At 40.5% G+C, this 23,959-nt stretch overlaps 2 protein-coding genes across 3 annotated transcripts in view; one reads left to right on the top strand and one right to left on the bottom strand.

Annotated features, from left to right (window-relative positions):
- The first annotated feature begins 401 nt into the window (after positions 1–401).
- elk4 (ETS transcription factor ELK4) lies at positions 402–16,135 on the top strand. The gene is made up of 6 exons (XM_029501331.1): positions 402–576; positions 7,389–7,603; positions 8,721–9,488; positions 10,051–10,290; positions 12,617–12,736; positions 12,820–16,135. The coding sequence occupies exons 2-6, from the start codon at positions 7,397–7,399 to the stop codon at positions 12,916–12,918; spliced, it is 1,434 nt and encodes a 477-aa protein (XP_029357191.1). The 5' UTR covers positions 402–576; positions 7,389–7,396; the 3' UTR covers positions 12,919–16,135.
- The window catches only part of mfsd4aa (major facilitator superfamily domain containing 4Aa), a 45,389-nt gene continuing 36,729 nt past the window's right edge, over positions 15,300–23,959 (bottom strand). Inside the window, exons 7-11 of one of the 2 annotated variants that reach the window (XM_029501329.1) lie at positions 19,024–19,171; positions 18,743–18,813; positions 17,375–17,495; positions 16,683–16,808; positions 15,300–16,515 (exon numbers count right to left, since the gene is read on the bottom strand). In XM_029501329.1, coding sequence (XP_029357189.1) covers positions 16,466–16,515; positions 16,683–16,808; positions 17,375–17,495; positions 18,743–18,813; positions 19,024–19,171 — 516 coding nt within the window. In that variant the 3' untranslated portion in view covers positions 15,300–16,465. The remainder of the gene's footprint in view (positions 16,516–16,682; positions 16,809–17,374; positions 17,496–18,742; positions 18,814–19,023; positions 19,172–23,959) is intronic. The other variant, XM_029501330.1, reaches the window with a different exon arrangement.

The following is a 23,959-nucleotide window of genomic DNA, read 5'->3' as shown; positions in this document are numbered from 1 at the left end:
GTGGCGCTAAATATTGGAGGCTTTCTGTCACTGGAGATTTTAATTTGTAACGGCGAATATAAAACCATGCAAAACGCATAATCTATTAAAAATTGTTGGGGGAAAGTATTTTATTTGGCCTAGTGTAATAAATTAAAATATAAATTCAAATATTCTATGTTTTGGTGTTTGTGTATTTTTTTTTCTTAATAATCTGGTAATGATAGTCCTAAAATGTATTACTACCGCCAACTTTTACACTTCCACGTTGTCCCAAAAAGCAGCTGTTAATTATAAATATTTTAGATTCAAACGAATAGCCATTAACTCACAAAAGAGAAACAAAGCACTCTTGAAAAGACGCAACGTGGATTAGTACGAGGTGCCTTGAATGCAACAATATTTCCTGTTCAAAGGATATATCGTCACTACAAGCCAAAGGCAGTTTAATGCATTCTGTGTTTCGGTATTTCCTTGACGGGCCGTCTGAAACTTGTTTCCTGGGCTATGGCAGTATAAAAAGCTTTCCAGAAAATGTTTTGGGAATATTTGGACGTGGCTAGACGACTTGGAAATTCCGCGGGCTCCACGAGCGAGGTAATGTTAGCAAACAAGCTAACGTGAAGCTAGCTCAGAGCTAATGCAAGTTAGCTGACAGACGGGAATGCCTCGGTTTGTTTGTTTCCTCCACTGTTTACCCACACGTCAAACATGGCAGCGGCATTTGAGCCCCATCCTCCAACTTGAAATAGTCGGAGGATGGTTATTAGTCCGCAGCGCCAGGAAACAAACTAACATTGGCCATCAACAAGTGGTCTTTTAAGTTGCTCTGTGTGGGAGCCGGGCTAACTGTTTGGCAGTACCAGGCAGTCCGTGTCTCACGGATAAACCACGGTCGCTCTGATTTGACCGAGCCGACGTTATCTCTGTGCTCCGGAGATAACGTTTGCTGTTACGTTATCATACATAATGTCCACTGGGAATCGCTAATTCTGCCCCGTAGATTTGATGCTGTTGCCCTATTTTATCTCCTGATATCACAAATTTTGACATGACAATGTGGGACAGATTGTGTGTGTGTGTGAGAGTGTGAGTGTGAGTGTGTGAGAGAGAGAGAGACAGACATGAGAGTACGCTGACTGAGTCAGGGGACATTTACTCTTCCATAAGAAGCTTATTCACTCATACACATATTGATAGTTAGAGAGACTGCGAAAGTCCGAATCAGTCTTTAAAATTGAGGAAAAACAGATCATATGAAACCCAGCAAAACACACCCACAGTAGAAAATGAAATGACTATTGAATAAAAGTGTGTGGCTTCTGAAAGCAATATGACAAAACCTTTGTACATGGGCTGTATACCATTGCCAACCAATCCCATTTTCATGGTCATATGAATGGGTTGTATGCTTGGTCAAATAATCCTGGAATAAAGGCATGATTTAAAACAATGCTTATTTCTACAGCTGCAAGAGAAGTGAGGGTGCTGGACTACGCCCAAGCAGAACTCTTAAAATGTGTGCAGTAAATTGGGTGATTATGGAGGGTTTGGGCCAAGAGTCAGCAATCTTCAAGAAACAGTATCTGTTCAGTTCATCCATGTTCCATCACAGTGCGCTGGCGCACCACACACGCTTTTGTGAGGTTATCACAGTTGACAGATACAAAGGGCGCTTCTCCTCAATGGCCTTATGGGTACCTGGTGGGATGTAGGGACTAAGTCTACTTTTGTGACCTTCTTGTTTTGGGGCAACATCGCTAATGAGTATGCCGCTGTGCTGCCCCTCTACCTTAGAAATCACATAGAATTTTCATCATGCTTGTAAATATACGAGTCCATTGGTGAGTTACAATTGCCCAAGGTTCAGCTGTTTATTTTAGCTGACCAACTAACCACATCAGACTCAAACGTGTAAATGATGACACTGCCTTTTTTTTGTTGATTGCAGGACTACTATATGATCTGTGTTAATTGACACTAGGTTAAATACCACGGGATGTTGACAATGTAGTTATTGGTCCTTATTGAATACCTTGAATCAGTTACATCTTTTTCAGTCTTTCAATTAATATTTCAAATTGTTGCAGATGATCCTATTTATTAGCTTTCCAAATTAATTGCTATCATGAGTAATCAAATCTTTAACTAGCTGTATACATTTAAATACTTTGTAAACTGGAAATATATATATATATATATATATATATATATATACACAATGTTTTAAATAAGGTGCCTTGTTGTTTATTTGTCCTGTTAATAAAAAAAAACATACCATTGTAGGAAGGATAAAACAGCTTTTTGGGGGCTGAATATCAAAGCAGTGTACTTCATCAGTATTGACGCAAATGTGTCAAAATCTAATTAGCTATCAGATTTCCAGTTTACAAAGTATTTAAATGTATACAGCTAGTTAAAGATTTGATTACTCATGATAGCATGATAGTATAAGATGGCGTTGGTATTACATAAAGTGTTAGATTTATGAAAAGGGTTTCCATCAACACTGCTAAACAGACCGAAGGAAACTTTGGTGAAAAGCAGAATATTGCCTGCCCCTTTAGTAGTGGCCTTGGCAAACTCCAGCTCCAGCAATCACTGAAGCCTCGGGAAGTACGCTTTCCCCTCTTCCATCTCATACAACCTCAGACTGGCTGGATGCAGAGAAATTCTGATAAACATATTTACAAAGTTCTGAAGTTGTACATGCCTTCTAATATCTAGTCTTTGACGGTTCTGTAAAATCCACTCTCATTACCGACATTTATACCTAGCCTCAGCTTTGGGATCACTGTCATTGATGCTAATAGCATGAACACTCCAACCGAACATCTGTTTTTATCAGCAGGAAGTCTGTCCTCAGGTGAAAAGACGAACCTATTACTTTTCTCTTCTCTCTCTTTATGTGTCACCTCAGAAGTATATTCCATTGAGTTGACAGTCAGGAAAGATTGTAATTGCAAAGATTGAATTTGCCATTTTTGATATACTCGAGAGATTAACCAGCAAGTGTTTGTCCTAAACACACACACACAGACACACAAACCCAAAACAAAAGAAAAGTGCCGTATAGCCAAATGTGATATCAAAGGATGAGCTGTATTTGTTTTAAAAATTTTATTGTTGTACATCTTTAGCACCATAACCAATGTAATGCTACAGAAATAGCCTTGGTATATAGCAAATATAGGTGTTAGGTGGGGCTGCACCTAACAATTATTTTTGTTGTACACTAATCTATTGACTATTTTTGGGATTAGTTGATAAATATTTTCAAATTAAAATAGTGACTCTGAAACATGTATTTTAGACAAAGTATGATTGTGATCACAATATATACAAATTAATTAATTAAATAATACAAAACTGAAGTGCACTTAGTCTTTAAACAAAAATATAATTGACAAGTATGTAGCCACAAATAGCAGAATTCAGAAGTTAACCGGCCTTTTGGATGTTGTCAGCCCCTCTAGAATCTGTTGTTGTCCTCCAAAATGCTGGTTTTGTAGGTTGGTCCTCATTAGTTATGTTGCAATTTGCAGAGTTGTAATGTAGTTGTTAAAATTTTATTTATTTATTTGGAGCAGTAAAATCACAAAAAAAATAATAAATTGCAAGCTTTCACAAATATTGTGGAGTTTGAATTTCTGTCAATTATTGCCAGTTACAGTTGCAAAATTGCATTTCGTGAAGGGACTCTAAGGCTTAAAATGACAGTCATTTCCATAAAAGTAAAAAAAAAAAAAAAGTCCATCCTAACTGAAATCTTGCTAGGTCTGAATGATCTGAAGTTCATGTAACGTTAGATACCACAGCCCCTGGCTGCTCTTGTTTGAGGTTCTCATATGTCGCTGTAATGCTGCCATGATGTGGCAGCTACACTTTACAGAGTTTGCATTTAACCCCATTTGCTCTGTCTTCACTGCGAAATGTTCCAGCCAACCTTTACATGTTGTTCTTTGATGCTGTGCACAGTACAAACAGCAGACACGATACTGCCCCCACCAATTCCAGTAGTGCATTGCAGTTACAAAAAAGCAAGTATATGTTTATGTAATTATCGTGCAACAGAGTTTTTTGATTCACAAGTCAACAGATTTTTTTATCAATGTTCTACATTACGACTGATTTTGGTCGCTCTAGTCCAAGACCCGACAAATCAACATTGTAGTACTTACTACTGAAAATTAAATGCAGAAACAACCATTACAACTTTAACTACACTTGCTTAGGAAAAAGGCAGCATTGTGGGATAGTGATTAGCACTGTTGCCTCAACGCAAGAAGGTCATGGGTTTGATTCCCAGGCCTGGAGGCCTTTCAGGGTGGAGTTAACATGTTCATAGTCCAAAGACATGAATGTCTAAGTTGATTGGTGACTCTTAAGTACCCTTTGGTCTGAATGTGAGAGTTTGTATGTCTGTACGCATTGGCCTTGTGCTAGACTGGTGACCTTTCCAGGGTTTGCACTGCCCTCGTCTGGAACATGGGCTTGCAATTGGCTCCAGCACCCCCGTGACCCTTAGTGGTTGAAAATGAGAGAGTGCTTATGACAATCTCACTATCTGGCAACATGCATTTATTCATTCATCTTCAACTGCTTATCCGTTTCTGCGTTGCGGGGGTGCTGGAGCCAGTCCCAGCTCACATTGGGCGAGAGGGGGGGGTACACCCTGAACAGGTCACCAGTCCACCACAGGGCCAACACACAGAGACCAACAACCACTTATACTTACACTCACACTCAGACAAACAGACAATTTAGAGTCTCAAACTAACCCAAAAATGCATGTCTTTGCTCTGTGGGTGGAAACAGAGAGAACATGCAAACTCCACACTGAAAGGCCCCAGGCCAGAGAACTGAACCTGCAACCTTTTTGTTGTGAGGCAACAGCACTAACCACTATGCTGCTGTGCTGCTCTCTGCCACTATAATTGCAGTATATTTAAATGTTTTCCCTATTGTGTCATCCTACTGATGAGAGCTCTTTTCATGTTGAATCTGCTATACTAGTAATCCTCTGACAGAGTAAAAGTAATTAAATGTTGTTCCATTCCTGGCGAGTGCAAAAAGTGTGTTAGGCAGTTGTCAATCAAGCATGTTTATGCATGCACGCACAAGTGAAAATAATCTGTGTGGGCGTTCCACTAGTTCATTGCCTTTAATCTCTGCGTAGGATGCCGGGCTGAAAAAAGCTGCAAAGGCTGCAGCAAAGCCCCTCAAAAACATCAAAGGATGCACCAGATGTGGGTTTGTTACCTACCTGAAACAATACAGTAAAACACAAGAATATGTAAAAGACTGTTTTATTCAGCACTTTTTATTTAAATAGTTTGCCATTTTTGAACTAGTTGTCTCACCACCAATTGTGATTAATACCAGCAAATATCCCTGCCTATATCAGGTTTATAATCCCTGAATGATATTTTGATTCTTATGTAGCATTCTTTACCTGAGAATATGAGAGATATTTCATATTTCATGCCCATGGTGTTCTGTAGATCTACAAATTCAGAAAAAATAAGTCCAAGAAACCTTCTCTAAAAATAAACCATAAGTTTAGATATGAATTCTTTCAACTAACTTTAAAATACTAAATAGGCTGATTATTTTATTATTGTGTAAACAGGGTGTCCAGCTACAGCCAAGATAAAGAATATGAAAAGTGCTCAGAGTTATTACAGGAAAAAGAGTGAGCCAAAATACAAACGTGTGGGGTAGGGCCAGTGTTTTAGGGAGAGGCTGGCTTAAACGTCTTGTGGTGCCTCATCTTCAGGCTCAGAGAATATTCTCTGGAGGTGAACTGCCTCAGATTTGGACAGATTTGTTGCGGTCCTGCTACTTGTCAGCACCACTCTGGCACATTTGGCAGCACACTGAAACCTGAAGTTTGCCCGATCTTCGGACTTCCACAAACAGAATTAGTTTCTTCTTTCTTATTAACCATTTCATCTGCTTTATTATGACTTGTGGAAGCTTGTTCATTTTACGTTGTATTACTGCTAGAGTACACATGTAGCAGCTAAAACCTACTTGGTCAATGCCTAGCCTACTACTGAGTACTGGCTGCGTGCCTGTGGTGTATGTCATGATGTGCTGCTGTAGCCTATTGTGTTCTGTGCTTTTTGCTCCGCTTGAATGCAATGAAGTGACGGCAGTGTTTCATGGTGAACCTCAGTTGGTGACAGATGCTGTAAATAATGTATACTGAAATAGAAATATATAATAAACCACATCACCATGATTGAAACATAATATTATGATATACATTATATGGGACATCTCAATAAATTAGAATATCATCAAAAAGTTGATTTATTTGATTCAATTCAAAATTGTATTTGTAATTGTATTTTATTTATTTTAATTTTGATAAAAGCTAATGAAAACTCAAAATTCTGTACTTCAGAAAATTTGAATTTGAAAATAACCAATTTTAAAAAAACAATAAAATAATATTTTTACACAGAAATATTGAACTACAGGCAGCACTGCGGTATAGTGGTTTGTGCTGTTGCCTCACAACCAAATGGTTTGTTTCCCTACCTGGGGCCTTTCTGTGTGAGGTTTGCATGTGGGTGCTTGCGTGGGTTTCCCCCGGGTATTCTGGTTTCCTCGCACCATCCTAAGACATGCATGCTCAGGTTAGTTGGTGACTCTAAATTGTCCGTTGTGTGTGTGAGTGTGAGTAGTTGTCTCTTCGTCTGTGTGTTGACCCTTTGATGGACTGGTGACCTGTCCTGGGTGTACCCTGCCCTCGCCCAATGGGAGCTGGGCTTGGCTCCAGCAACCCCTGCTACCTGGAAATGGATAAGCAACAGAAGATGAATTAATGGATGAATACGTGTTGGACTATTAAAAAGTATGAACATATACAGTACTCAATACTTGGTTGGGTCTCCTTTTGCATGAATGACTGCAGCCATGCGGCATGGCATGGAAGTGATCAGTGTATAGCACTGCTGAGGTGTTATGGAAGCCAAGGTTGCCTCTCTGTGTCCCCACCCAGTCTTCACAATACCCCATAGATCTTTGATGGGGTTTAGGTCAGGCAAGTCAGCCTATCAGGCACAGGGATACCTTAGTCTTTAAAACAGGTATTGGTGCTTTTGGCAGTGTAGGTTTCTCTTTTAATGTCTGTGTAACTGTTTGGCATTTACATATTGTGGGTTGTTGCAGTTAACGCATATTCTCTGGTTGATCACCCAAAGGAGGCAAATGGTTACATGAAGAACTAATTTACAACACTTCAATCACAAAATAATTGTCAGAATAAATTGAACTGACTTCCAGCAGTATACCCAAGGGTGATATTTTCCATGACTTTTTGAAATTCCATAGTGTTTTGTTTTGTGAGAAGCTTGTTTGTTCACAAGTCTGATCAAATTTCTCCTCCCTACCAACAGTGAGAGACATGGACAACTCTGTCACCCTGTGGCAGTTCCTTCTCCAGCTCCTTTTGGATTCTAGTAATGAGCAACTCATCTGCTGGACCAACGAGGAAGGAGAGTTCAAGCTTCTGCAGGCTGAGGAAGTGGCCCGGTTATGGGGTGCCCGTAAGAACAAGCCCAATATGAACTATGACAAACTCAGCAGAGCCCTCAGATACTACTATGACAAGGTAAGCCTAAATGAACTCTTCCCCTGCAGCAGTTCTTCTAGATTGGAAGTAGCTGCCTTGTGTTTAAAGTCTTAAGATATTTTCTTGTTACACATTTAGGACTCACCTCCACATGTTAAGTATAACCACATGTTGTCTTTCAGTTGTGTAAACCGTTAGACCATTCATGGTTGTTTCCAAATCCTATTTTATTCTTGTTCCCATGGTTTCAACCCTTCAAACTGAATTTGTAAGATAGGATGTGGGGGGAGGACAAATTGATTTGTGTCCTGAGGAACATCTTCCATTCAACACATTAGCTATACTGCTTATCCTTTGAGGGTCCTGAGAGGAGTCAATCCAAGCTGAAATTAGGAGGCACAGAACACAATGGTAAGGTTTCCAGTATATCACAGACCATCCACATTCACACCCATTAGCCTATTCGGAGGCAAACACAGATTTTCCCTGCTTTCTTTGTAAATTAGTTTTGAAGGATAAACTATTTACATGGCCTTGAAATGAACTGGGAAAAGATTTACAAAATTTTTTCCCAGATTCCAAATGATTGGAAATTATGTGAATTTGATCAGATGGTGCAGCATCCTGACATAAATTATATATAGGAGCTCAGACATCAGTTACAACTCAACAAATTACATGATGCCTCTCTGTTGCATAACTGCATTTATTTTGAAGTAGCCGTTAGAGACACAACAGCTGCGCCAAAGACTAAAGAAAATAGCGAAATGCAACTTAATTGCATCTCACAAAGTGTACTGCTCAGTAACGTGTGGAAAGAGTGCTGTCTGTCTCCCACTCTACTTGTGGTTTGGCAGACGCACTGCCTGACCCTGTGGGCGTTCTGGGCTGGGTTGCTCTGGTATGTTTGGCTGCAGCATTAGTGGCTACTAGTTTGGTATAGACAGGAATGACAGAGCTGTCCCATGCACACAGCTATTCTGTGGTCTTACTTTTTTTATTTGACTGCTTCTGCTGGTAAGACACAGTACATGAGGGAGAATCTTGTTCCTACTCTCCATGTGCTTTTTTCTTGTTTTGTTTTTTTGCCTTTGATGTCAGTTACTGAAAGTATGAACTTACATATCTAGTTCTACACTTATTTTCTGTCTTACAGAACATCATAAAGAAAGTAAATGGTCAGAAGTTTGTCTATCGCTTTGTGTCATATCCTGACATCCTGAAAGGAGACATTGGTACCCGGACAGAAGGCGGGGATGTGGGTGGAGGCATTCCTCTCCTAACAAGAAGGGACAGCACCGTACAAGAGGGTGAGTCTGGTGACAGAGCCAAGGTAGGAGGTAACACCGCAGCTCTGGGTTCAAGCACCAAGCAGTCAAGCCGTAATGACTACATCCACTCTGGCTTGTACACCTCCTTCACACTCAACTCACTGCAAAATGGACGCCAGCTCTTCAAATCCATCAAAATAGAGAACCCAGCAGAAAAGATGGCTGACAAGAGGGGCTCCAATGCCACACCTCAAAGCCAAGAAGCACTGCCTCAGTCACAACAGCCGACTGCTTTGCCATCCGTCATCAAGTTTGGAAACACCCCTCCAAAGCCAGCACCAGCACTGCCTCCTCAGGTTGCCATAGAGCCGACTCTGATGTCCAACAACTCAGAACCTCTGCAAGCTCCACCTTCAAGGGCTGAAGACATCAGCACACACTCCCTGCCGCCCCAGTCTGTCTACTCATTTGAACACATCCGCCCATCAGAACCAACATTCAGCCTAACAGACCTGACATCGGCCAGCTCCTCCCCAAGCTTAGTGCCTGACTCCACCCAGGAGCTCGTGATTGACAGTGACATTGATTCTGGATCATCTCAGCCTGCAGATCTACAGGCACCGGAGCCCACAGCCACTCAGGCGCAGGAAAAGGCTAGTACACATACAAACACTTCTCACATTGTAACCGCCGAGATCCTACTAGACTAGAAATGTACAGCTGAAGTAAGAAAAGATTTAGTTGTTTGCTTTGTGTGTGCTGTTTTTCTGAAAAAGATATATTGAAAAATACACCTGCATCAGATTGCACATCTGATTACAGTTGTAGGATGGTTTGTGTTCTTCTCCAGGCAGTTTTAGGAAAATCTGAGTCAGGCTCCTAACACATCCATGAGGGATAAAGTGGATTCAACTTAATAATTAAAAACTAAATTTGTCATAGATGTTGAGTTGAAAACCTACGCTGCAACAGCGGCAGAAAAAGGCTTAAACATGTTGTGAACATGGTGAACATCTGATATTAAAAATAAAACTACTTTTTGAAATTACTTCAGAAACATTACATCAACCGGTAGCTATAATTAATCATTGGCCATTGCTATCATACATGAATAGAACATTCTTTTTATACATTATAATGTCAGACCAGAGATTTTGGAGTAGCATAAAGTAATCATGTATAACTATTAAATATCTATCTCTCTGTGTCCGCCAGGTGGACAATGACATTGGTCTGGCTGGAGATGAAATAAGTTTGGTGGACACTGAAACCAGTTCATCTTCAGTGAGCAGCTGCACCAAAGTCAGCACTCAAAGCTCAGGAAAGATGCGCAAACTCCCAAAAATCCTTCAGATCAGCCCGCCAACTCTGCTGGTCACCACCTCTGACTTCTCCCCCATGAACCTCTGCAGCCCCTCACTACCTACTGCCTCTCTCACACCAGCCATGCTACAGGTGTGTGGTCTCAATTTGATAAGCTAATCAGCACTATTCACTACAGGCACTCATCACCTACCTTTATGGTAACCCAACCAACACAACTGACTACTATAACACATTTAAATGTACAGTACACATTCCAACAACATAACAGGTTTTTATGAAATGCCATCAGCACAATGTGTAACACAGTGTTTCCATTGGTGACATTTCTCTGTGGCGATCTGCTACGTCAAAAACATTGCTAGCAATAAATAAATAAGTACATACGTAAATTAGGGCTGAGCGATATAACGATAATTATCCGCAACAGAAGTATTAGACATGGTCGATAGAACTCATTCCATCCTTGACAGACAACACGAACAGCCAATGATAATGAGAATATCACCATGTTGAGCCATTCAAGCAGCCAAAATAGACATGTCAGGCTAGGTTGACACACACACACACACAAAGTAGGTGATGCAGCTAGCTTAAACAGTTTTGGCCACCCGTATGTTAGGAGTGGGAGCGAAATATGTGAAAATGGCAGAAAATATTAACACAAGTGACAGCGTCCGCGAAGAAGACACCCCAACGGACATGGCCCAAGGCTCAAAAGACGAGGACATTGTTGAGAAGAAAGGTCCGAAGAATTTGGTATTGTGGGGTTATTGTGGCTATATAAAGTCCGAAAAGAAGCAGAGTAGCGTGCACTGCAAATTGTGTCGAGCCTTTGACTTTTCTATTTGTATTATCTATATTATTTTTTTGTAATTGACCAAAGAATTTAGTTGTCGGTTTGTTTGTGTTCTCCTGTAACACTTGAAGCTTCTGACTGGTCAGAATTAAGATTTTAGTTTATTATATAATCATTTTATTTATTTGAAATACAGTTCTGCAAGGTCTGTAGTACATTTCATATGTTTAACTTCTGACAGAAAATAAATAATATTTAAACCAATATTAATGTGGTATCTTCACATCTCACATAGGAATAAAAAGGAACCTTTAAACTTGACAGAAATAGTTTTTTGATTTATATTGTGATATATATCGACTGATATGAAATATTGTGATAGGATTTTGCTCCATTTTGCCCAGCCCTAACGTAAGTAAATGTTCTTTTGGTCCTCCGAAAATGCTTAAGGGTTTAAATTTTTCAGCATAGTTGTGTAAAACTCGGTGCTAATTGTGCTGTGCTATGACCTGCATTCTTTGATTTCATGGCGTTTGGTGAAGTGACATCCTATAGGAGGCTGAAAGGAACTAGCAGCTTTTTGGTCTGGATTTATATTTTGGTTGCTTAGATTTGTGTTTAACTGATACATAAAGAGAGCAGAAAATAAGTAAATAAAGAAGGTGGTGGGTATAGATTCTATTCTTCTCACCTTTCTTTGCAAAACAGATTTTTTTTTCTGCCAGATTTCCTTCTTTCTTTCTTTTTCACTTTTGAATTATTCATCAGGTGGCATATAAAATAAAAGAAAAAATCAATACGGAACGTACAGAGTATAAAAATAAGTCGGCTGATTACTGATTTATAATATGTGATTATTGTTATCATTTAAAGTGGTTGAATGTATACTACGCTCGAAAGATCAGTAACATACTCTTTTTCTCTTCCTTAGCTTCTGAAATTTGTTGAAAGAATGTGACATGAAAACAGGTGTCATATTCAGAGTTACAGTTTATCATCTCCAGTTATCACTTACGGTGAAGACATGAGACAGATTCAGGTGTTTACAGTTCAATACTTTCAGACAATACAGTTAATATCACAAACTATATATGAATAGAAATTAGACAACCAGCATTGTTACATTGCTGAGCAGAGCAGAGCCTCGAATTGATAAGACCCTTCAAGCATTTAGTGACAGTGACCAGCAGGCGGCAGCAGAAATCTGAGAAGTTGAGTTCTGTTTGGTCTTGTTTGTCCTGCAGACCACGTGACTGTGTATGGAGTTTCAGGGTCTCTTAAAAGCACTGCTACAGACAGTTTGCTTTAATACTGTCACTTTGTAGCATGTCAGGCCCAGCCAGGTTTGGTCATGGGTTTCACAGCTCAGTCAGCACACAAATCACTTCTGCTGTTTGGTTTCTTTCTCTTCTGTCAGTTAAGTAACAGCAGTACCTTTTCACAATGCAAGAGGATCCAGTGGACTTCAGTAATGGTCTGCAGAGATCCAAGAAGTTTATAGAAGCTGTCAGTTCCAGATGATATCCATCCACTGATCCATCAATTATTTCAGAATGGTTAAAGTAAAATTGGAGAACAGTGCAAGCCATAGTGAACTGATTGAACTGTTTCTCCAAGTGACTGTTTTTGCACTGACTGTTTTTTGCTTTTTCAACTCAGACGCCAACCTTGTTGCTGACTCCAAGTCCTCTGCTTTCCAACATTCACTTCTGGAGCACGCTCAGTCCAGTCGCTCCACTCAGTCCAGCCACACGACGCCAGGGCGCTCATCTGTTCCAAGTCAGTACACAGTTTCTCTTTGAAAGTATTACTTAAGTCGATCCATATAGAATTGCTGTCACACTCCTTCTGATCCTTTGCAGTTTCCGTCGGTCCTCACACCCCAGTTCCAGATACCTGTACATAGCATGGATGGGACAAACACACCTGGCCCCATTTCACCAGACCTCCAAAAGACATAGGATGAATTGCCTGATTTGGACCCAAACAGCCAGACCACTTCACCAATAAGCTCCATCTAAAGTTCCCATATCCAGGACAGTAATGTGGAAACTTCATTACCATTCCCCATCATTCTGGTGCTTTAAGGTTTGCTGCCTCATAATTCACACTACAATGTGCTGTGTTGAGCGAGCGCATAGCGAGATGTGGGCAGTGCAAGATTGGTGGATGAGGGAAATACTTGTTTTGCTTCATAGGATTTCCACTCTTAACATATTATTCTGCACTTACACAAAATGATGCCGTCCTTCTGTTTGCACTTATGAATTTTGGTATGGCTTTTTGGGATCGCCGTTCACAACAATTGAAAGGTGGATGGATTTCCCATGGCAACAGAGTGAGCATGTATGATTGGATTCTCAGCAGCGGCAATGGGAGTCATACTTTCACACGCAGACCAGCGGGATTGCAGATATTTGAATCTTTCCTTTCCCTGATGTGCAACTGTGTTGCTGCCAAAAACAAGATGTTTTCATTTTGTCATCCGTTCCTATCCCGTCTTCTCCTCATTTCACACCGATTGTGTTCTGTTTTTGTTCTGTGCCCTTATCTTGTACTTTGGTTGGATGGAAGAGCTCTAAACTGAAAACTTGCATGTTTAACTTCAAGTCTTTTATCTTCTCCCCAGCCCTAAGCCTAAACTTAAATGTCAAGCCTTGCCTCAGCTGCTGTGAAATGTTGGCAACGGGCAGCCATCTCCAACAGGATGTTTACCTTGACTGTTATATATAGTGATGTTGCCATAATCCGAGCTGAACCTTGAATCATGCCTCTTGTAACTGTTTGAATGTGTGTGTATGTATATATACAGTACAATAGCTCTGACAGCTGGTGTGGGCTGGTCTGCCTTCTGCCTGTAAAGTGGGAACGAAAGAAGGTGAAGCCATAACTGTTGCTGAGTCTCTGCAAGCTGCAACTCACAAATCCTCTGTCTTGCATTGGTGAAGACAGCCTGACCTCAATTATCGCACTAGATATATTTGCATTTGTAGTGAAATAGAAGAACATGTTCAACATGTTGGGTAGTATACTTTGCTTATATACTAGCATTAATAAGGTTGGGGTAGAGGGGGTGACGCAATGTGCTAACATGTCACATTAGTGACCTGTGGATTTTAAAGTAGCTGTTTCCCCCAGTTTTTGCTAAGATGAGCAAAGCATTTTTCCAGAACAGACATGTAATTGTGTATTTCCCACCATGTTGAACTTGTTTGAAGTTGTACTGGAAATCAAATTGGACTGAATTGTTCCTCTTGAAGTCAAAACACAGCATACCATGAAACCTTGTTCATTGTCCATAAGTCAGCTTCATTTTTTTAAATTAATGAATTGGCTGCGATGACTCATTGCAGTTACATAAACCTAGCTTGAAAATCTTTGGCAGTCTCGCCTTCACCTTTGCCTCACTTAAGCAATCTAAAATACATAAACCTTTAATCCTGTAGATAAACCTGTAATTTAAAGCACCGTTTTTTTTTTCCCCCTGAAACCAGTTCTAGATTATTAGCCATGAAGGTTTGCACCTTTTCCATACAACACTGAAGCCATAAGTCTGAGACACAGACTCAAGACATAGATCCCACTTTTCTATGCTATGAAACATGAATATTGTACTTGTTTACATGACATTTAGATAAAGCATGTCAATGCGCATTTAACTGTCACTTACTAAAGCAGGGACAGAAGACCAGCGAATTTTGTAGGGGGCAATTTATGTACACTTTTATTCAACTGACAGACATCGTTGCCACAACCCCCACCCCTCCACCCCTCCACCTGCAGTCCATCAGACAGATGTACGGTGCCTTACCATAGCCATGCCCAAGCTTCCCTCCCAAAGTGGATGGAATTCTATCATATTAAAAGTTAGTATAAGATGTAACAGTATGCGCGTGCGCGCCTATGTGTGTGTGTATATATACTTATATATATACATACATACATACATATACACAAGCGCACACACACATAACATCTTTCCTTTTTGTTTTGATGGTATATCTTTGCATAGACCAAACTAGAGCCCCAGAAGTTTGGAGTAAAACTTCACAGGGATGTTTTGTGTGTGAGTATGCTGCAGCTCATGTCATCTGCCACAGGTTGCATTACTGTACATGCAAACAGTAACGTGAGTTGATATGCAAAGCATAGTAAGTGCAACTGAATCAACCCAGTTCCCTTTCCAACCTGCTTGTTTGTGTTTGTGATAACAGATCTTCTCAGAAAATATATGAATATATATAAATATATATATTAACCTGTTTATCAGATTTGTGTAATCTTTGATTTTCCTGTAACTCCAATAGAATTTTAAGATTAATTTCTATTTTTTTAATGGGTAGATAGCTAGATGCTGTTTTGCATTCTCTGATTTAATGTTCCCTCTGTGTGTTTTTTTTTTGTTGTTTTCAAGCTCCTAGCTCTACAAAAGGAGTGGCTCATGACGCCTTCAGCTTTTTTATTTTTTTGGCGGGGGGGAATCAAAGCCTTATGGGGAAAAAAATCTACAGCTGTTTTATATGTAAGTTGTTTTGATATAGTGTTGCTATTGTACAATGCAGATGTTGTGATGAAACGTTTGCACTTTTATGGGGGTTCCTGTAGTATTGGATTCTGTCGCTTTTCTATGACTCAGATTTCCTCTTTGATGACATGTTGACGTTTGCTTACTAAGAAATGTATATTTTCCCAAAAGGAGCACAGAGTTATGCACTTAGTATTTTATACCGTAAAATAGAGTTTAATCTTCTACAGTACATATCAAATACTTTTTAATTAGGCACTACCAAACAATATTTATTTAATAGAATTTATAGTTGAGCCCAATGGAATTGGCCATGTATATTGCATTGCATTAACTGTTAAAAAATAGCTTGAACGACCTCAAACCCCATTCAAGACTTTCATCTATCAAGTCATCTTGGACTTGCCATTCATATATTTCTTCCTTTGTACCCTATGATGTTTTTCCTTCAACTTACCTTGATATGTAAAATATTGTTTGAAAAAGAAATAACAGTTCTTGCTCTGTTTCGTTTGGTTCTCTATTTGTTTGACGCTTTTTCAAATGTTTACAAGCTGCTTGTCTTAAGTGGCGTATTGATGTATGAGAGGTGTAGAGGAAGTGTTTATAATGGAGGAGATTGGTGAGACCAATAATAAAAAACCTCTCACCACATTTTATCTGTTTTTCTACATTGTTATTTATGTCTGATTGATGTAGTCTGCCCTCAACAAAACACAACTTCCACACAATGACATTCACAATCACACTGAAAAGACATTAATGATTAAACTGTCTTTGGGATCAAGCTACAACAGAATCTTAAAGTGCTGCAGCGATTGTGCGAAAAACAATATAAGGAAATGCATTGAGCTGCTTCTTGATCATCAGGCTTAAAAGTTGGCCTGTGAAAATCCCCAAAGTTTCAGGAGAGAAACCATGAATCTCTTCCTTGAAGGAATCTTTCTTCATGCTGCTTGTCCATGGTGTTCTGGTCCCTCAGATCAGATCCCTGTCTTTGGTTTTTCTGTCATGGCTGTGCTTAAATGTGAATCTGAGAGAAAAAAATGTTGATTACTTGACTCAGCAAAGAGATTGACACGGACCTGACACGTATGCATAAAACATCCATTCTGATAGGGAGCTATATGAATGAGTACTCGTATATGACTTATGTGTCGCACAGGGGCAGAGTGTTTTGTTCTCCCCTTTCTCCCTCACCTGTTTCCTCTGCAGAAGCAGACTGTGAGTGCTGGCTGTCCCAGGGACTAATCACCTGCCTGGAGTCCTCCCTTTGAAGAGGAGCATGCCTTATCTGTGTTTCTTTACTTGATAAGAGCTGGTTTTCTGGGGAGAAGGGGTAGGTAGGTTTGGGGTACTCCTGTACAATGCATCACCTTAGCTGATGTTTCTGTCTAGAGACAATGGGTTAGTGGTGGCTGCCACTGTATGTTTTGGAGGTCCTTTTTGTCAGGTAAGTAGTCAGGATTTTCTTTTAATGTTGATTTCCAGAAAGCAGGTAGCCTAGGCCAGGTCCTTTGTCAGAACAGTTGAAAATAATTGCTCTTCCCGTGCCAATAGACTCAGTGGAATTATAAATATTGTTGTGAACAAACCACAACACACTGCAAAGTTTGTTTGAAAACTGTTGCGACCAAAGGTAGCGGCACAGTGAATTTATTCCAGCACCTTAAACATGCAGCTGAGGTGATGATTTTCACTCCCATTTATACAGGAGAGTTGCGAGAGTAAGCCTCCTACCACTAGTTGGTCTTGTGGCTTGGTTTTGAACCCAGAGCCATTACATGTACAGCGTGTAGCTCTACCACTCAGCTTAGTCCCTGTAAAAATGGGTGTACAGTGCTAGATGGAAATTCATTCATTTCATATTGTGTCACTTCCTGTGTGTTTACCTGTTTGGCAGTTTCTGTGATTGCTTTTGACATAGAGGAGCTGCAGGAAAAAGAACAAGCCGAAGATGGAGGGTATAGTGCAACACAACAGGAAAGTGTAACTGCCCTGATGGTTCATCACCTGCAGAAGGAAAAGGAGGGGAGACACACACAAGTTTGGGCTTCAATTCAAATCTCTGCAATCAATAGTTGAAAACGAGTGTGGCTGCAGAACTGGCGGCCCCAGGCAGCAGTGTTTCTGCTTCAGCCGGTCACTGTCAGCTCCTCACTCTTTCATTATATTACCAGGCTGCTTCTGAACACTGCTTGAACAACTGCACGCTGTCAGAATGAGCACAGCGGGGCTTTCATACATTTTTCTGTCATTGTTATCAAGTGTGAGTGGACTGACACAAACGGTAGACATACAGTGAGCTGGGATTGGCTCCAGCACACAGATAAGTGTCAGAACATGAATGAATGAATCAACAATTTTGGACCAATCACTGTTTCTTGAGGTACTCCACAGGTAATCTCCCTAAGTCCTGATAATATAATATTTAATTTGTAAATACTGCCATCGACTTTGTAAATAACTTCCTGGCAATGTGTAAACTATACCTCATATAGCCCATACTTCTCTAGTTTCAAAGGGCCTCTGCAGGACAATATAAATACCAGTAGATTATTCCTAATTCTTATACCATCTGCATTATTGCTTGCTTATTGCTTCTAGTTTCTCTGAATGCATACTGATTTTCACTTAGTATTTTATGTTTACAAATGAAAGAATGCAATTGTTTCACATATAATTTTACAAATAAAAATTTGTGTTTATAAATCAAGAAGAAGAGATTTTGGTCTCTAGTTGACAGTGCAGTGCTTATCCCAATTTTTGAATACTGGAATTATCTTTGCAAACTTTACTTTCAAAAGGATGTATATTCTAATATATAGTAAATAAAGAAGGTCACTTTTTTAGTAACTGTCACGTCAATGGAATTTAAGAATTTATTTTTTCACAAACTGAACCTTTTATATCAAGATTACGCAGGGCTGCAAGCATGGCTAGATGGTCCCTTGTTGTTTGATCATGCTCTTAGATAAAAATGTTATCAATAACTGTGGCGCCCTAGTTAGCCAACTTGATTTGTCAATCATGGGCTGAAGACCCAAACTAAACACTGTATAACAGAAGTTGGATGTCAGTCTGTTGTCATTCCATTTTATCAAATCAATACTAAGGTAACCACAGACATAATAGTTTCTTATGAAACATACTTCTCCAAAAAATGTATAAATTATGTATCAAAGTAGCCAAATAGATCCTGAGAACTAAAGATAAAAAACAAGTGGAAATACTGAATGAAAAAGCAATGTGTTTCTTACAAATCCAACAAGCTGCTGGAGCACCATTTCTCCTGCACTGGCACTGGTCACCAGAATGGTCGTGGCGCAACCTTTAACAAAAAAGACAAAAGACCATATATAAAATGTGTGCCCAATTTGTCTGCAGAGGACTGAACCTAATTCATCGATGCATAAATAATTGATAAAATTAACTCAAAATGAAAAGCATACCTTAATAATTAACAACATTAATATAGCTACTAGCTCGTAAAAATATTATCTATTCAATATATTTATTTGTGTGGGTTTTTTTTTTTTACCTTTGTAATCTAACAAATCTTCCGTAAAGGCCAGCATTAGGGGCAACACACCACTGATGAACATTCCAAATACACAGGTACCAATGAAGAAAAGTATGGAGCTTGTAGAGAAAAGCAACAGCAGGCACTGCACCAGCATGACTCCCACCTAAGAGACAGACACAAATGAGTAGAGTGAGAAGTGAGGTATATTTCAAGTCTTCGAGTTGTGCCAATATCATTCTTTCAAACTAAGAACATGGCAACAACTATGAGTGCTGTCCTGCAGATAATTCAGGAAACACCTACACAATAATGGGTTGATATTGAAAAAACATCATTCTCTCCGGGAGTGGCAGGTAGCACATGTGAATTAGTTCTGCCCATTCTTCTCTCATATATTAACAAATCCTTAGATCTAAGGCAGCGTGCCAGGAAAACCCAGCGTTTCACATGCCGACACCCGGGATCTTTAGGTCTTCAGCTTAATGCACACCAAACTGAGCCATTTCAACCAGAAAATCAACAACGCATTTCCAAGATATACATCTTGTTGAGAGTATGGAAAAGTAGTCCTTTGCCACTGCAAAAGCAGTTCCTGTATTAATACAAGTATTTGAGGAAAAGTTTGTAACTGCTGCTGATTTTTCACGTCTAAAATATGTGAAAGAGGATCCACTACTTTGCTCTCAACTTCTGAATGCTGCTTGTAACCCTAACCACTAAAAAGATTTGAAAGGACATGGAGAGACAACATGTGTTGCCAATCTGTTCTAACACTCGAGAGGGTAAGCTGGAAATTGACTGTAAACCTACAGTTTGGGAGGTGTTGTTCCCTCCAGAGAAGCTGATATGACTTGAAACCAAAGAGAAAATTAGTGGGAAAAATCAAACAACCAGGAAAAAGAAAAAAAAGAAAAAAAAAAAAAAATCTGCCTTTATCCTTCATGCCATGACAGATTCAAATGTTTTTGATGCACAATGACCTTACCTGACCGGACAAAATACTTCTTAAGTCGTTTCTGGGAGTATCTGTCATGTTTAGAGCTGATCAGGACCCAAAATCAGACATAGAGGTAAGTGGAGGTGGTTTATTGAAGTTCAGTGGAAGGTTAGTATGGAGGTTCCAAGGAGCAGGGCAAGTGGTTTGGGGTGCAGGGAAGGCAGAAAGGCAGGGAACTGCTGGCCTTGGAGGCAGGTAGGCCAGTGCAGAAAAAAAGAATGAACCGGTAAGAGCAGAAGCATGTGGCAAAGGATCCCGACTACAGGGAACCAAGGTCAGCGCACAAAAAAACCTCCCCAAAAAAAAAAAAAACCCACTACGCACCAGGGGACCCGGTGCAAGTAGGGGCCAAGAGAGCTACCAAACTTGGTTGAATAATAATCAGGGAACGAGTGGGTGAGAGGCAGGTGATTATATTCTGGGGCTCCTGATTGCGAATGGTGGACTGGTGTGCAGGATGTCCAGCTGCAACTGATCCTCCAATCAGACACACATAGACAAGAGGGACAGAGGCCACATGGGGAAGATAACACAAAAGACAAAACCAACACCAGATGGCGACAACACACCAGCTGGTCCATGACAGTATCTCTATTTTGCTTGAGTTGTTTTGCTTCTGGTGACTTTCACTTGAACCCTTTGACAAAGATTCCTATTGTCCACCTGGACTTTTTGCTTATTGCAACCAGAAAGTGTCCTGTGGCCTGTGCTTTTGCCCGTTTTTCCAGAAAACTTTTGATATCCGGCAGTCTACTGAATGTGGAAAGAACATTAACGGTTATCAACGAAGGAACAGTTTCGGCAACTTCCGTCAACAGTGGTAGTGGAGTTACTGTAATGACTCTGTAATGGCTGTAAAGAGCAACTTCTCAGCTGTCAGGAGCCGCTGGCATTTCCTACTACTATTTACTACTCTACCCTCCGATAGAGCAAACATTTGCAAATTTATGGCAATTTGAAGTGCGGTAGCCGCTGGCAACACACTCCGTTTAGAACGGTTTCTTCACTGCATTCCCACAATAAAATGCATACTTATACTTGTGGGCTCGGTTCCCAGCCTGGGGCCTTTCTCTGCGGAGTTTGTATGTTCTCACTGTGTCTGCGTGGGTTTCCTCCCAGCATCCAAAAACATCATTGTCCGCAGGCCCGTAGGTTTGAGTGTGAGTGTGAGTGGTTGTTGGTCTCTGTGTGTTGGCCAGTGTTGCCAGATCTTGCGAGAAAAACAAGCAACCAGCTCTAACGAAACAAGCCTACAAGAGGTGACTCGACTTCTCAAATGAATACCAAAGAAAAGCCTAACCAGTGACCTTGCTGCATTTCTCTTATGTTTTTGAGTGTTAGCATGTTGTTTCAGATCCGCGTGCACATATTTCGCCCTTACATTCTCTGCACAGGGCTTTCGAGTTGTCCCCCGCGACAGGTTGAATCCAGTCTTTTAATCTGTTCTCTTTCTCCCAGTCTTTGTTGTATTTCTTCCCGTATTTCACCCACTTTGTCCCCAGAATTGTTGCAAAAAATTCTGGGGACTCGTACAATCATCTCGTACAACCATCCATCAGTCGTGCGTTTCGTTAAACTGACATTAAACTGAACAGAAAAATAGATTGCCTTGTACTCGTTGCCAGAGCTGATTAGAAGTAGAGTGTCTAGAAACAGGATGCGGGAGGGGAAAACTCTGCTGTCTCCTCTGTGTGTGTGTCTGTGGGTTAGGGTTAGGGTTTCTTGACACCACAGGAAACCAGTGCAATGGAGCTGGAATTGTCGAGCTAATATCGTATTTACAGGGTTAAAATGAGGAACCTAGCTGCAGTTTTGTTCAAAGTGGGGACAGTTGAGTTGCTGTAGTCTAAATGTTATTAGGAAAACGCATGAGTAAAGGCTTGAGTATCAGTGAATGAAAAAATGGTCTGAGCTATCTAATTTGATAGATGGCTGCCTTGGTGTTACTGATGAAAAGTTCAGGTCTGGTTTAAAGGTAACTCCCTGATTTCTGGTCACATGGGTGCACTGCAGTCCAAGGAAGCTAAAGTTTGAGTTCCAGAGTTCCTGTGTGCTTTGGCTCTGTATACCATCACTTTCTCGCTGTTCAGCAATAAGAAGTTGCTGGACATCCAGGCCTTATTTTTCTCGGGGGCAGGATGTTAGTGACTGAACTGCAGAGGTCTGATGTATCTATGGATGAGTAAATTTGAAAGTCACCTGCATAAAAATGGAAATTTATGTTGAAATTTCAGATAACCTGACCTAATAGTATAATGTATATTGAGAACAATAAAGGGGCAAAAATCAGTGTTTAAGAAATGCCACAGGTGATGTTTGCAAAAGTGTAGAAGACAGACAGATAACACATACAGAGAAATTTCTGTGACTTAGACTTGAACCAATCCAGAGCAACCCCAATCACACCTCCCAAATTTCCAAGACTGTCAATAGGTACAGTGTGATCGACAGCATCAAATGCAGCACAACTATCCAACAAGACAGTGCAGCAGCCAGCATCTAAGTTCTTCCTGATATAATTCAAAACCTTTGGTGGAGAAAGTGACAACGGAAGCCAGATTGAAAGTAAGTGGTCATTCAGGAATGATATCCACTGAGAATATGCCAGTTTTTCCAATACCTTTTCAAGGATGGCTCATTTATACATCATTAGTGTCAAGGTTTGGTTTTTTGAGTAATGGTCTCAAAACTGCCAATTAAAAAATTGAAGGAACTCCAAAAAACAAAAACTTAAATATTTGAAGATAAAAATGCATAAACCATTTTAGAAGGTCTTGTGGGCATAACATCTGAGGAAGAAGAGGAATATTTCATGCTGTTAATGCTAACCACAGCCAGTCAGTGATTCTAACAGGAATGGATAAATGAGTGGGAGGAATAGGACGTGCCACAGCAGCAGAAATACGAGAAGGAAGATCATCATCAGGTACTGATGTCCGCGGAAGAATGGATGACCTGCTGCGGTGCGTATGTAGTGGTGACTTCATATAGTCGTACATGGGGTGCAGATTGGAGCACAGGCGAGATGTTCGCTGACAATTTACTACCTTGCCTGTTGAGGTGAATCCCATCGCTGTTGAAGAGTGAAGGACAATTCCAGAATAAGGTGAAGTTGTCAAGAAGGTGGATGTTTTTGGGAGCCAGGTGTGCTCTATTAGGATGTGACTAAAACACTCAGCTCTGTGCCCAATGGAAAGAGTTGGCCACAGACAAAAATGGACAATCCAGTGCGCTTTAAAGTGTTAGAGAGGAGACTGAAACCTCCTTTTGGTGTATTCAGATTCACAACGGGAAGTGCATGTGCCCAACATGTAGCACAATTCTTGTGATGGAAGTTGGGAGTTAAAGGCAGTAACTTTAGCAGTTCGTCCAAAATGACTTTGACACCAGTGATAGCATTAACAAGTGGATGTCCCAGGTAATAAAGTCTCTGATGGTTAATGTGATGGAAGAAATGAGAGGACGAGACGGTGAAGAATGAGCCACCTGGGCTGTGTAGGAGACAATCCATCAATGGTTCTGGATGAGAGGCCTGCACAAGTGGACAGGAGCTGGATGGTTTGACCTGAGGACGGCTTCCTGCATCCTATTGAATCTCATCACAACTCTGGAATGTTGACCTGCCTGATCTGCACTGATCACAGTTGGAGAAGCTGCACTGGGGTCTGTTGGCTCAGGTTGAGGCGGGACCTCAGGTCACAAAATGGCTTGAAATAGTCAGAGGAGCTGGTGGGAAAACCTTCCCTCTGTAAAGCTTCCCTTGGCCTTGATGAACCACCTCAGCCCAGGAAGAGTAAGATGCCATTGGAGTGTAGCTGTGACTCCCCTGTACTCAGCTGTCCTTTGCTGAGTCAGCCGTCCATAGGGCTCTTCGGTTGTGCCGGCCCGGTGCCAATGTTTTCTGTGTTTAACCCCCCCACCCACGCCCATATTCAGACTAAATCTGTTAATTTT

The sequence above is a fragment of the Echeneis naucrates genome, chromosome 5, assembly GCF_900963305.1.
Source record: "Echeneis naucrates chromosome 5, fEcheNa1.1, whole genome shotgun sequence".
In the NCBI taxonomy this organism is placed as follows: domain Eukaryota; kingdom Metazoa; phylum Chordata; class Actinopteri; order Carangiformes; family Echeneidae; genus Echeneis; species Echeneis naucrates.
This window is presented reverse-complemented; position numbering and strand designations above follow the sequence as displayed.

What these genes read in the sequence shown, in the direction of transcription:
- elk4 (XM_029501331.1), top strand. Translation starts at nt 7,397, where the DNA reads ATGGACAACTCTGTCACCCTGTGGCAGTTCCTTCTCCAGCTCCTTTTG. An exon ending in TCACACCAGCCATGCTACAG is followed by an intron (nt 10,291 to 12,616) that starts GTGTGTGGTCTC and finishes TTTTCAACTCAG; the next exon opens with ACGCCAACCTTGTTGCTGAC. An exon ending in AGGGCGCTCATCTGTTCCAA is followed by an intron (nt 12,737 to 12,819) that starts GTCAGTACACAG and finishes GATCCTTTGCAG; the next exon opens with TTTCCGTCGGTCCTCACACC.